The 13,335-nt window shown below is 44.5% G+C and overlaps 5 protein-coding genes across 5 annotated transcripts; 1 reads left to right on the top strand and 4 right to left on the bottom strand. All coding sequences in view use genetic code 12, as the record gives it.

The window, feature by feature from the left end:
* Window positions 1–539: 539 nt before the first annotated feature.
* CJI96_0002974 (uncharacterized protein) lies at window positions 540–1,775 on the bottom strand (the record flags this gene model as incomplete). Its single annotated transcript, XM_029033523.2, has 1 exon — window positions 540–1,775. The coding sequence occupies one exon, from the start codon at window positions 1,773–1,775 to the stop codon at window positions 540–542; it is 1,236 nt and encodes a 411-aa protein (XP_028892115.2).
* A 1,963-nt stretch (window positions 1,776–3,738) lies between these two features.
* Window positions 3,739–4,509, bottom strand: CJI96_0002975 (uncharacterized protein; the record flags this gene model as incomplete). The annotated part of the gene is made up of 1 exon (XM_029033522.2): window positions 3,739–4,509. The coding sequence occupies one exon, from the start codon at window positions 4,507–4,509 to the stop codon at window positions 3,739–3,741; it is 771 nt and encodes a 256-aa protein (XP_028892114.2).
* Window positions 4,510–4,626: 117 nt separating this feature from the next.
* CJI96_0002976 (mitochondrial 54S ribosomal protein uL5m) lies at window positions 4,627–5,508 on the bottom strand (the record flags this gene model as incomplete). Its single annotated transcript, XM_029033521.1, has 1 exon — window positions 4,627–5,508. One exon carries the CDS (start codon window positions 5,506–5,508, stop codon window positions 4,627–4,629), a length of 882 nt encoding a protein of 293 aa, XP_028892113.1.
* A 351-nt stretch (window positions 5,509–5,859) lies between these two features.
* Window positions 5,860–7,263, top strand: GLE1 (nucleoporin; the record flags this gene model as incomplete). The annotated part of the gene is made up of 1 exon (XM_029033520.2): window positions 5,860–7,263. One exon carries the CDS (start codon window positions 5,860–5,862, stop codon window positions 7,261–7,263), a length of 1,404 nt encoding a protein of 467 aa, XP_028892112.2.
* Window positions 7,264–7,313: 50 nt separating this feature from the next.
* Window positions 7,314–11,213, bottom strand: PDS5 (Pds5p; the record flags this gene model as incomplete). Its single annotated transcript, XM_029033519.2, has 1 exon — window positions 7,314–11,213. The coding sequence occupies one exon, from the start codon at window positions 11,211–11,213 to the stop codon at window positions 7,314–7,316; it is 3,900 nt and encodes a 1,299-aa protein (XP_028892111.2).
* Window positions 11,214–13,335: the final 2,122 nt, after the last annotated feature.

Below are 13,335 nucleotides of genomic sequence, written 5' to 3' on the forward strand. Positions count from 1 at the left end.
CCTCCTATTTTCATTTCATCTTTTTATCTTTTTGATCGCCTTTGTCACTGGTTCTCTTCTATCGCTTACCGACCCGTGCGCACCAGCGGAATTGGTGCAGGGAACAATTCTGACTAAAATGCGGACCTCTTAGTCAAATCGTGCTTTGCGCAGAGGGGATCTTGATTGTTGTGCTTGACGGAATTTGCCCTTAGTAATACTTAATCATCAAGTGCTGGCGCTGAATTGGACAGGCCTGGACTCGCCCGGTTCGGACAGTTTCACAATAAGAGAATGTGAATTTGCCTGGCATGCTTAACAATATACCTTGAATTGGGTAGTCGCACCGTGGGGCGCCGCCGAAGTAGGTGCAAAAAGCGTTGCCCCTTCGGCGTTTTCCCTGACTTCTGTATATTCCAGACGACTACAATAGATGCTTTTTTCTTGTTTAATATTTTATTTCTATCATTAGCTAATTCCTTTCCGACTCATGACCCTCATAAGTCCCGTTTATCCGTTATTCCCGTATCGTCAAACAGACGCTCGGGCTTATATTTCCTCTAAATGTGCTCTGCACCGGCTAACTTATAAACAACGTTGTTGTGCTCCGAGACGCTAGCCCCCATTAGACCGATAAGTTGCTCATAGTATAGATCTAGCACCTGCTTGCTGTACCTGATTGACGTGGTATGATCATCCATTTGCTTGGCAGGCACCAATTTCCAATTTACTCTCGTGAGGAAGTCCAATTCGAGACAATTAAGCTCTGTAAGCGCTACACCGCCCACTTTGGCGTAGTGGTCGTTCGTGTAGAAGAAATCCTCAAGTGATTTTTGTGCAAGCATCGTCGCTACCAACAAGAACCGGTGCACCGTCCACGAATTTAGCGTGAAGTATGGCTGGTAGTTATGTGACAAGAGGTCAATATAGTAGATCGTTGTGAGCAATGTTGCCTGGGTAAAGTTGTTGAACCTCGTTAGACGTGCAAGGTATGTCTTGATGGAGATAGCTGGCGGTGTTCTCGAATGGAACCTCGTCAAAAGCTTCTTTTTTTCTTCTGCCGGCAATTCCCCAGACTCAACACTGCCAGGATTAGAAACCACGGGTGGCACACCCTTGTCGTTGAGGTTGATGAGTGACTGGAGCATGCGATGGATGAGGTCAATGAGGTCATCGATGGCGCACTTCATAAAGTCCAGCGGAAGCCGCGTGGTGTAAACCTGTGAATGAAGCTTCTTACTGGTGGGACCCGGAGACATCAGCTCCCCAGTTGACTTGCGTCTTCTTTGACCTCGTATACGGTCCTCACTTATATCATCATCATCGTCGCTCAGCGATTCATTGTCGAAGGTGTCAGTGGGTATTTGTCGGCTTAAAGGCGAAACTACACGCCGACGTTCTTTGATATAAGACCTGAGCGTTTGGGTCTGGCTTGGGCTTGTCGGCACCGTTGATTTGTTGAAATACTGGCTGTAGAAATCGTACCCACGCACGTTGAAGTGTTTTTCCAAAGATTTGAAGTACAGCTCGTGCTTGTCGTTCACCGAAGGCTTCAAGTACTTTGCCAAAAAGGGATCGATGTCTCGGGATATGTTTGGCGGCAGCGCAAGCTTTTGTTTCCTCGGATTTCGATTGCCATCCGGGCTGCTTGAAAGGGACCCTCTGCGAGAATGCAATCTCAAGCCCTGTGAGTAGAATTCCCGAGGCAAATGTGATATAGGAGATGGCCGTATGCGTGGGGAGCCTCGACCTGGGCCGAACGAGGGAGTCGTTCTAGTAGAAGTGGTGGTAGACATTGTGTCAAGGAGATGATGAATTGAGCGGGCTATATTGAAATCATCAAGCAGGTGGGTTGAACGTTGGATATAGATCGTAAAAAGAACTTGGACTAAAAGTTTCTGCTATGGATGCTGCTCAGGAAATATAGTTCAGAAAGAACTGGAGATGGCGAAAATTCTATGGTGATGATGGTAGGCAGAAACCAAGAAAAACGAGAGCGTCAGTGGTTGTGCGCACAGTGCGAATCTAACGGCCTGGACGGTCCACCAAGACTATCGAAGGTTGGATAAATATGCGAAAAACCTAATAATCGAAAAAGCTTGGTGAGTCTAATATGATCTCTAGAAGTTGCAGACACCAATTAGATTTCCCTTGTTAACAAAAATTCGGTCTCTCAGAATCCAATCCTCGCAAGCTCAGGACAGATGTGGGCGGTTGTTCGCTTAGACAAGGAGAAAGGCTAGATCCACAAAAAGAAAAAAGCCGAAAAAAAAAAAAAGTGTAGGTTTCAACAATGTATATGTATCAAGGAAATGAAAATGCAAAAAATTGGGGTTACCAAGGGGGGTCCCTTGAACTTATACTTTGTGGAAAAACCTGCTTGCGGCGCACCCGCCTCCGCTACGGTCTGTCTTTTTGCCGCAATTACAGCTTCCATGCGCTGCGTGTTTGCAATATAGTGAGCGCTCCACGCTGGTGGCACTTTCTCTTCGCGAAAGTGGCACACCTATTGCTTGGAACGCCAAAATGGGCGGAAAATTGCAGCAGTGCAGCACAAAAAAGTCTCCCCAGACCGCACGTGTGCACCCTTTAAGGTGCCCACGTTGATGCCTGGTCACACAAACACAAATCTTGAAAGCACAATAAAAAAATTAAGAAAATAAAAAGTGAAATTGAAACTGAGAATTTAAAACAGCAAGCTTATCAAAAAAGATCTGGGAGGTCAGACCTCTTTTGTTAGGCTGGACTTGGTATGGCGAGTCTCCCACGTGTAGCCATAGGAACATTAGTTAATCCGATGCTGGAAAAACTCCGCCAAAAGCTCACTGATACCACCTCCCTTTTAGCACCTTCCGCAGCTCCTATAGCAAAACCCTGTCTAAGATAATGAACTTCCAAATTCCGTGGTATCCCGAAGGAAAATTTAGTGTTTGAGCTTTGTGAAGCACGAAGATTCGTTATTGCGCAGAAATGATTTCGCCTCCTGTCACCGAATCTCTCACTGCGCAGCCTCCCCATGTGCATCCGGCAATGTAGTAAATAGGAGGGTGTCTCACGGCGTTTATGGCAAGGTAGCGACCTTATCGGCATGCAGCGATCACCTTATCGAATAAATTGACCCCGGGGTTTAATTAACATATATGTGGCATCTGCATTATGGTGGTTCTGTAAAGGAGGTTTCACCTTATCAATGTGGAGGTGAAATGTTCCCCCCACTTCACATTGTTCTTGCGTCTTCCTGATCGGTTATCAGGGCACACGTGTACTCTCACAAATAAACTTTGCCATTCCTTGTTCGTTACAGATTAATTATAGCAGACCTTTGTATACCCCTGCTTCTTATTTGATTGTAGCATCAAAAAATACTTTGAATTCACCACAGCGAGCTTTGTTGTCCAAGCGAGGGAAAGTTCATTTGCTTTGAATCATTTATTACTCACTGCAGGGTCAACTCTTGTGTGGTGGAACATACGCCTATCCAAATTTTCTAAATTGGTAATCGTAACAAGCTCGACGTCACGACCATCGTGGTTCCAGAATCGTCAATATTCCCCTGCTATATGCCAATGGAGAGACGATCTACTATTTTGTGGCCAAAACTTCTCTCCGATCCTGTAATTGAGCAAAATTTCAGTTGCGTTAGCGGAATGTAGACGAGTTCCAGTACATTCAGTTCAGCAGCAAGTTGCTCATACACGCAAATAGCCAATTCATTAGGGTCTGCTCAATGACTTTGCGTATGGCCTCGTCCGTATTACTCTAATGACTGAATTCCTGCTTGACTTGCGTTAGGCCAGCATGGGGGACTTTAATCAACGAATCAGACTCAACGGTCTCACCCACTGCAAGCTCTTTGTAAAGTCGCCTATATAGATTTGAGCTGCGTGGATAGATTCTTCGGATTTTTGGTAGCCTTCCTGGAGCATACATTCGTAAACGATCGCTCACAGATGGGCCACTTGAGAATGACATGAGATCACTTTGCTTTTTACGTGTTGACCTTGTCTTGCTGAGACCAACTCTTCTTTTGGATGGCGTTGGGGCAATTGAAGATGAGACCTTTGGTTCAGTGGTAAGTGCTCTTAATTCCTCAGGCATGGGCACAGAGCCCTCCAAAAAACTTCCTGTAAACCTGACATCTTCTAGCTTCACTGGAGTTTCGCTTTTGACAAATGCTGCGTTGGTTGAAGCCTCGTTGGAGTCCCTATTCCTCGTAGAGGCCTTCTTGAAGATCTTCGAAACGTCGCGTACAGAACAACCCAAATACTCTTGAAACGACACAACTAACTTTCCACTTGGCAATGTATATCCTGTTCCTTCCTCAAAAGCACCTGTCTCCAAGGGCAGCTTCTTGGTTGAAGGATAGAAATCAGAGGCCACTAAAAACTGTTCTTCGGAGTAGACCTCTATCTTACTATTGAGTTCATAGAAACGGAGCCTCCCATCGGTCCACCTTTTATCTTTTTGAGTGATCCTGTTTGAGTACAAAATAGCATAGTCATGAACTACCGACATCCCAGGCAGTTCCATGATGTCTTCAGTATGAATGCGTTAATGATCTATTTTGATTCCCCGGATCTGCGAGGACTACATTTGAGCGCGTATGGCATCGCAGTATATCTATCCGTAGTATACATCTATTTACAGTTACTTATTTTCTTTGGCCTTTGGATCGTAAAAAGGAAGCCCAAAGGAACTTAACAATGCTTTTGCTGCTTCATCTGTTCTGGCAGTAGTTTTGAACGTCACATGGAACCCAAATGTCTTGGGGTACAAGTCCTGAAAGTGCTCAATTTCAGGGAAGAACTTGACATCAGCAGCCTCCAACCCGAGAGAAATGTTACCATTTCTATCACCTGAGGTCTCCTTGATCCCTTTAAAAGTTCTGATTCTAGGTAAAACCAATTCGGTCAAAGTTGTCAAGAAACGGGACATCTCCTGACCAGTGAGCATCACTTTGGCACCACACTTCTTTCCCCTTCTGAGCTTCCAGGCCTGGTAGTTGACTTTGTTCTTAAGCTGCTTGGGCTTGATATTAGTGAGCTGCGCAAGTTGTAATCTAGCTGCAATGTTCCATAGAGGCTCTTGCACAATCTCCTTGGAATACAAAGAAATAGCGATTCCTGTGAGCTGAGGCACGTTCTCAGGCCCAATGGGGTGGATATCTCTTTGTGGTCTGTTGACATGTCTGGCCTTCCTGAGGTGACGGTAGAGGGCATAGGGCGAGTCTGGCTCCCACCTTCTACGTTTCTGTCCCTCGATGGTCTGAGCATCGTGTTCATATAGGGCAAGCAACAAATCGCTCTGAAGAGTGTTTTGGTAATGCTCCTTCACTCTGTCCTGCTCAAATTCGGTAGGTTTGAAACCTAGAGACCTGATGTCGTCCTTGGGAATCAATACTTCTTCGTACCGGGGACTCAACGCAGCCTTGTTCACTTTCACAAGGTGATGCACTGGTTCCACCAGGGAGTAGCCTGCTCTTAGAAGAGAGCTGGATGTGGAGAACGTACGAATCCACGGCTTAATCATGGTTTTCGTATGATGTAGCGGACACTAGCCTTAGTGTTAGGATTGAAAATTTTTGAGAGTGCGAGATAAATGCACTCCATAGTTAAGAGGATATAGGTTTAGTGGCATGAGACAGAACAATGGAAGAAGGAAATATGTGAAAAGAAGACAAAAAAAAATTATATATACAGAGAAAAAACCTGGGTCTTTAATTCGCCATAAGTTAAATTCTTTTTCATCTCCAATTCGGTCAACTGATCAAATAAAGGGCCGTCGCAGATATTGCATCCGTACCTCTTCACTGGCACTCCAAAGAGATAGTTTTTGATACTTTAGACCCTAGGAAAGCTACGAGGCCATCCTTTTACCCTCATGAGGTTTGGACTACCCACAGAGACCGAAACGGTTATTGCAAGGCGTCCTGTGGCCTACAAAGTTCAATCTGCTCAGCGTAATGACACAAATAAGACTATCGAGTACCTGATCACAGAGGCACTATCTCAATTGGAGCTTCAAACAGTGACAAGAAAGGAAGAAAATGAAAAGAAGCGAATAGGTATGCTTCAAAATAGTTTTGAAGAGTTTAACTACCAGACAAACCAGCTTATAGATGCCCTTAATGAGAACTTCAAGGTGACCCAGGCAACCCAATCATCCGTGATCGATACAATCGTCGCAGAAGAGAAAGAAAGGAAGCGAAAAGAGGAAGAAATGAGGCTCAAGGAGGAGCAGGAACGAAGAGAGGAGGAACGACGCAAGCAGATTGCTGAACAAAAACGTAAAGAAGAAGATGAGAGGAAGAGGCTTGAACAAAAGAAGAAGGAGGAAGAGTTGGCACTCAAGAAGAAGGAGGAAGAACGGAGGGCAAGGCTACGAGATGCAGAAGAAAAGAAACGTACAATGGGCCTTACGGATTTTAAAAAGTTAGAGAGGGAGGTGATGAAATGGAGGTCGCATATCGCCGACATCAAGGAAAACGTGGTTGCTCGTATTCATCAAAATCCACAAGTCAAACGCGAGATGGGTGCATCGCGAAGGAACATTACGAAGCGTTTTGGACAGCTCTCCAATTCCCTTCAGCAATGCCGCGTGGTTGCTCAAGATGTTGTACAGTTAATCCGGCTGGTCCAGGGTGACGAACTCCGCTATAAATATCTTCTTAATGCTGTTTCCAAGGCAATCATCTCACAGGCTGAAACTGAGGTCACAGTGAAAGCTACAGCGGCGCAGCCATTGGCAGTTCTAGTGTTTCATCTACTCAATACTTTCAAAGAGCTCGATTTCTTCCTTACCGCACGGTTTGTCAAGAAATGCTGCTTCGTTCTTGGCTACTCTTGCTCGATTGATACAGAAGAGGGCCGCTTGAGAATGGGTTGGAAACGTATCGAAAACAAATGGGAAGACGAAGTGAAGTATGAAGAGAGAATCGGTGGTATAATTTCTTTGTGGGCTGCCATCTCACTTCATTTCAGGAAAGATGAGTTTGATCTTTTCAACATAGGGGCTCAGTGGAGATTCCTCGCCAGAATACTCAATACGGACTTTTCCTTAATCACCAACGTCCATTACCTCGTGGTGAGCAACTGGTGGGAGGTTGCAGCGGACCAATTTTACAGAGAATACGGGAAACAAGCACGCAAACTTTTTATTCTTTTGGATAGGGTATGGACACCAAAAGGAATATCCAAAGCATTTCCTGCTGCTACCAGATTGCAGCTCCTTGTGGAAGACCTCAATAATGGCAATTTCAATACTATTAGCCCAATGGAACGATAAATAACGTTTTAGTAATTGTAGAAGTGAAGCAAAAGATCATATTCGTCACCTTATTCTTCGCCAGCACTAAGCAGCTCATAACTGTCGCCACCATCATCTCCGGAATCGTCACTAAAGTCATATCTAACAGCTTTCCTTGCTCTTGAGCTTCTTCTTAACTGCTTTTTGGAAGTGAGATTACCGTTTGCTTCCTTAACAATTCTAACTTTTGACTTTGACTTCTTTGCTTTAACTGTGGCCTTGCGCTTTCTTGTGGGAGTTGGGAAACTAGCACTGGATGGTGGTATACTAAGACGAGCGGAAGTTTTCTTTAATGCTCTTCTTAGCTCAAGTTGTATATCGTCAGAAATATATTGCCTTCCAATGATTTTCAGAGCCTCTTCGAAGTTCTCCATTGGTGAGAATATATCTGTGGGAAGTTTCAACTTTCCAGGCCAGGTCTGTAAGGTATATTTCATCTGATCGGCGTGTTCCTTGATGAGAAGCTGGCACAACTCCGCAACTCTGTATAGGTTCACAGCTTCCAGTGGAGTGTTTGCATCTTCGTATGAAGACGACGAAATCGTGGCGTCTCTGTATTGTTTCACACGACTGGCAATGTAATATAAAAAGGAAATATTTTCATCTTTGGATATTGCAGTAAGATACATCATGATAAATTTCAGAGCAAACTCAAGACCACGAAGTATGCCAGTAAAGTCTGCGGTTTCATCCTCGGTAGAAATGTGATCAAGAAAACGCTCGTTATGGGCGATACCATGAATAAGTCTCGCGAGGGCACGCTCAAATGTCATGTCTTTCTTGCCCTCTAACCTCTGGTATGTCGACTTAATCCATGTGCTTGCGGACTGCTGTAGGCTCGAGTCGGGCTCGTGTCCCATAAAAAAAACGAGGTATGCAAACTTTTCGGGGATTTTTGCTCTTGACAAATAAGATTGCAATTTTTTCATGAAGGTTTCTCTAACCACTTTTGATTGGTCATACATCAACCGACCAATTTTTCCCATTATGTCATGATTTAAAAGCGGGTGTAGTATCGATACTTGCCCAAGCTTTAGTATAGCGAGCCCAGCAGCTAAACGTAAATGCTGCTGATATAATACTGGTGTTGGAATCAGATCACTTGTCTGCTTGACAATCTCGCCACCTCTTGCAACAATAAGTGCAAGCAATTTGATAGGCTTTTCAAATTGCTTTATTAAACCTGGATCACTTGCAATATCTTCACTGAGACACAAGGAGCGAATTCTGTTGACGATATATCTTATCGCAAGTAGTTTCTCAAGAAGTTGTTGATAGGCCCTGTGATTGATTTCTAATTCTTTCTTTTCAATCCAAAGCACTTTGAGCGAACTGTTCTCCTTATGTCGGTTCTTTTTGAGTATCTGTTCAGTGATTAAAGAGTTGATTTTTGAAACATGCTGCTCTACAAGAATAGGGTGAATAAGACACACCTCGGCAATTGAGGAAAGCTTTGTCAGCAATCCCCGGTCCTCTGGATCCAATGGTACTGAAGATGAGACGATATCAGCCAAAAAGCTCTCCTTGTGATGATGACAGCCCAACAATTTGACAGCGTATTTGGCTTGAACCGGTGAGCCCTCCTTGGCTAATCGAAGTAATCTGTCAGTGAATATTAAGCTGTCTGGAAACAAGCTAGGTGATTTTTTGATTGAGTAGTACATCGAGCGAAGAAGCGTTTCAACGCCGTTTTTGGGATGGTAAAAGTCATCATTCATGAGCATATCTGCCATAATTTCAATATGGTCATCGAAAGCCTGTGGATTGACTTGGGCAAAAGTTTCAAGCAACTCATTTGAAATTTCTGAGAAGTCATTGTCAGAGTTCTTTGCAATCGAGATCAATTCTGCAATGTTGGTCCTATTGAAGAATATAGGGGAAGCTCGGTAAAGTAATATCTTAATGGTTGAAATCATCTCTGCTGATGTCACCAATGATTTGACTGATTTTGTCTTGAAAGATTTTTGATTACTTAAATTCAAGATAAATTCCTTTATCGAATTCTTGACCGTTTTGTAATCCAGACGAGGTGAGATGCAATTCTTCAATAATGTTGCATGACGACCATTATTAAGCATGAAAAGTGTTTCCAAGCATGCGTGGGCATTGAAGTTTTGAGGAATATGGGAAGCGAACCACGAGATTATTATTTCAACTTTCTTTAACGAGTCATCTTTAGAGGGCTTGTTTCCCTTGGCACTGTCGATATTCTCTTTGTCGCCCTCGTCGAACCCAGAGGAGTGATACTGTTGAGATAGCTCAACGAATTTAGATAATGCATGAGCGTATCTTTGTTGACGCAAGATTATTGCAGTGAACGCCTCCTTGCTTTTTTGATCGAGCACCGAGTAGAACTGGCACACACGAAGTACGCGCTTGCTTGCATCATTTTGAAACGGAAGAGCATTTTCGAATAATTCCACATCTACCGTAGTTGTGATGGACGGAAGATTTATATAGTTGAGCTGGAGAAATTGGTTCGGAAACTCTCGCAAGATCATCTCCTCCACCTTTCTTGACTCTGAGAGTTGAAGGTTTCCAAAGTCAGCAACTTCGTTCTCCTGCTTCATGTGAATATAGTTATCATAAACATAGCACAAGGCCCTGATCACTTTGTTCCTTGAGTTCTCATCACGCTCACGACAAAGTGAGAACAATGTGCGGAGGACTTCTTCATCAAGAAGCTTACTGGTGAAAGTTAAGAAGGGCAATAATTCTATGGCAGTGCATGCCGCCGATCTTACCTTCTCACTAGAATCGACAAGACTCTTTTTTATGTGGATGCGTAATTCGTTTGACATCTCTGAGGTGATCGAAGGAGAATTCAATATGCCTGGAATCAGGCTGATCCATGTCAGACGAACGCTGGGAGAAACATCAGATGCTTTTTTGAGCCAGCCTAGCCAAGCATCCTTGTGGGTGCTCACAAAGTGAACAACATTACTGTCGATGCTGACATGGGTTGTGTCCTCTTGAGAAGTGGCAAGGATTTGACCTATTGTCTTGGTAGCCATCACCCTCACTTTCTCGGAGTCAGACGTAAGTTCGTCACCTATTAAGCCGATGATTGAACCTAACATTTCAGGAACATGTCTCCATATTTGAATAGACCAAGTGTGAATCGTTTCCAACGTCTTGAAGGACGCGTTCGTGAAGGATGTGGATCCTCCACTAGATTTGGCACTCTCATCCAACATTTCAGAGAACAATTGAGCCACTTGTCGTGACATCTTATCAATATTTGCTTCGCATATAGCTTTGGAAAACGTGTATCCAGGATGAGAGATATTCGAGGATTCACCAGTAAGAGAAGTGCCTGTAAAAGTGAGACTTTTGAAAATTGTGGAGACAACCTTCTTAGGTATCGACTCTGCTTCTGAGATCACAGCTGCTAGCATATCAGCGGCCAACAGCTCCAACTTGTGCGGGAACCCTTTTGCAGCCAAATCGTACATTCTTTCAAACAAGAGGGTTATAAGATCACCTGCCTCAGGTAAGTCTACCACCAAAATGATGGATCTGACTTCGACCAAGCGCGTTAAAAGGTAAGAGTGTCGTGCATGGTATGAATCATTTATATCCCGAGCATTGCCTAGCTGGTCGAAGAATGCCCTAAAAATCTTTGAGAGCTCTTCCTCAGAGTAAGGAGCCTCGGGGGCGTATATCCTGAGAATATCCGAAATACAGCAACATGTGTGGGCCTTGATTGCCTCGTTTTGGTGATTCAAAAGCTTAGTATTAGCCAAGTCCCTGGCTACAGAGGCGTATTTCTTTGGATCCACGCTCCCTTGGTCCAAGCATGATAGATGTTCAGCCAAGGCCGCAAGCCGGTTGACAAGCTCTTTTGTTGGGATCGGGTTGGAAACCGTTGATACGATGGGTTTCAGCAAGGGATCGGAGCTCGCCCGTTTCAGGTTTCGAGTCACCATTGGCAGTTGTTGTAGATCAGTTACTTGAGATATGTAAACTGAGTGCGACGCGTAAACAGTGGACTATGCGCGCAGAGAGAAAGGTACTCGAGCCTCATGTAGCGCAACTAATTAGTATTGTTTACGAGCAAAGTGGTAGCAATATCAAGAGATCAAAGAAATCGCAATTGGTGGTGAAAATTTTTTGATCCAGTTGGCTGAGTCTCAACAGAGAACATGCTTGTCACAAAATGGCTGCGAAAAATCTCCACTGCAACCCTCCAACAACTCCCTCAAGCTCTCAACAACTCCCATGTACTCCCACTGGCCAGCAACAACTTCAATGATCATCTTGATGACCCTTGCGTCACTCATCTCCTCCTCAAATCTTATCCTTTCACCTCAATGCTCTTACAATATTTTCTACCTTTACCTTATCTTGCCCCAGGTTAAGCCTTGATCACTAGGAACTCTAAAGCATAACCGTCCCATGACTGTGGAGGCAGCAGCCAATAAATTTCTATGATCCCACAGCATGACGAATAGTGCTCGCGTAAGCATTCCCAGCTTCATCACTAGCTGTGGCTTTTCAGATCATAAGTCATCCAGGGATCACCTTATCAAGAACCACCACGGGAACATTCTTCACACACATGTATGCCTGCCCAGTGCCAGTTCAGTAGCAAGCGCTGATTGGTTCGACAACGCCAAAGCCCTGAACAAAGCACATGGAAGGAAAAATAACCGAAGGCAAATGTGGGGAAGTAAGGGGCGATTACCACAGATCAAGGCTCCGGACTACAGGGATTGGCGACTGGCGCCAGGTTGGGAAGATCGATAAAATACCCCAACAGGAAAGAGCCTCCATGGTGGCGCGAGGATAGTGAGAATGAGAACAAAGGCGCTACCCCAGAAAATGAGGTCACCAGGCAGATTATTTTCTGAGAATGAAAAAGGCTAAAAGATAGGACGGATGAAATTCATGAGGCTTACGCTGCAGCAGCTAATATTCTGGTTGAAATGTAGACTGTCGTAAGGGCCACCGGAAAGCTACCTCTAGCCATTAGTTTGGCTGCGAAAAGCGAGAACCTCTCCAGAGTTCTCCAGAGCTCACGGTCTCACAAGACTTTAGGTCTCTTTGTTCTGCGCAAGTCAACAAGGGCAACGCTATCGTTTCAATGCTATTTGCTGTATGTCTCTGCTCAGGACCAATTGACCAAAACGCAACTCGCCAGTATCCTTTGCGGAGACATCCCTGACCATGGCACGGGGGAATGAACACTAAACCCCTTCGGAGGCTGCATTGGGTCTCCAGGCTATGCCAGGAGTGCAAGACGACGTTTTAATATAAATTTAGCGTTTTGCATGTTCATGGGTCAATTTTCTCTTTTCTTTACTTTTTGCTTCTGTCTAGTTTTGGGTAACGTTGTGTGGATTCCGGCTCTACTTCCTCTTCGTCCACTGCCTACTGCTGACTGGTATCTTCTACCTACTGGCTCGTGCGGTACCTTTTTGCCCCGGACCACGAGACACGAAAAGTAAAAAAAAGAAACGATTCAAGAGAAACGGGAATTGTTCAAGCTGGCCCGCTGCCTGATCGTGATCCACTCCACATACTTGAAGTATCAAATACAATTCAACACATCTGTCAAAAGAGATTACACCCACCTCGTGCTCCTACCTGTTTCACCAGGGAATTGAAGGATCCTGCCAGTGAATTTTTCGCGGTCGCTGTCTCACATTTGTGGGTTGATTTTTTTTCCTTCCTTCCCCAAATCAACGCTCGCCCTGTATCTAATCGATTGTGCGTTCCTTCTTTTTGGCCCGTCACATTGTTTACCTCTTTCCGCATCCAGGCAAAAGCTAAACATAACAACATACCAGCCTGCTTTTCTCACAACATTTTATTGAAATACCCTGATCTCGCTTTCCTTCGTCTACTCAAGGTTACTTTTATAGGCTGGCTTTGGTTTTCATCAGTGTTTCATCGACCCAAACCCCGTCCGTCCATTCCTTACATTTGCTCCACGGAGAGTGTTCCAGTCCAGTTTCACCCCATCTTACCAACTGTTCCTTGTTAAGAGAGCCTCCCCAGCCGCTTTCGCTTCACTGCTACATTTCAAATAAACTACCTTTTTTTTAA

The sequence above is a fragment of the Candidozyma auris genome, chromosome 3, assembly GCF_003013715.1.
Source record: "Candidozyma auris chromosome 3, complete sequence".
NCBI classification, from domain to species: Eukaryota; Fungi; Ascomycota; class Pichiomycetes; order Serinales; family Metschnikowiaceae; genus Candidozyma; species Candidozyma auris.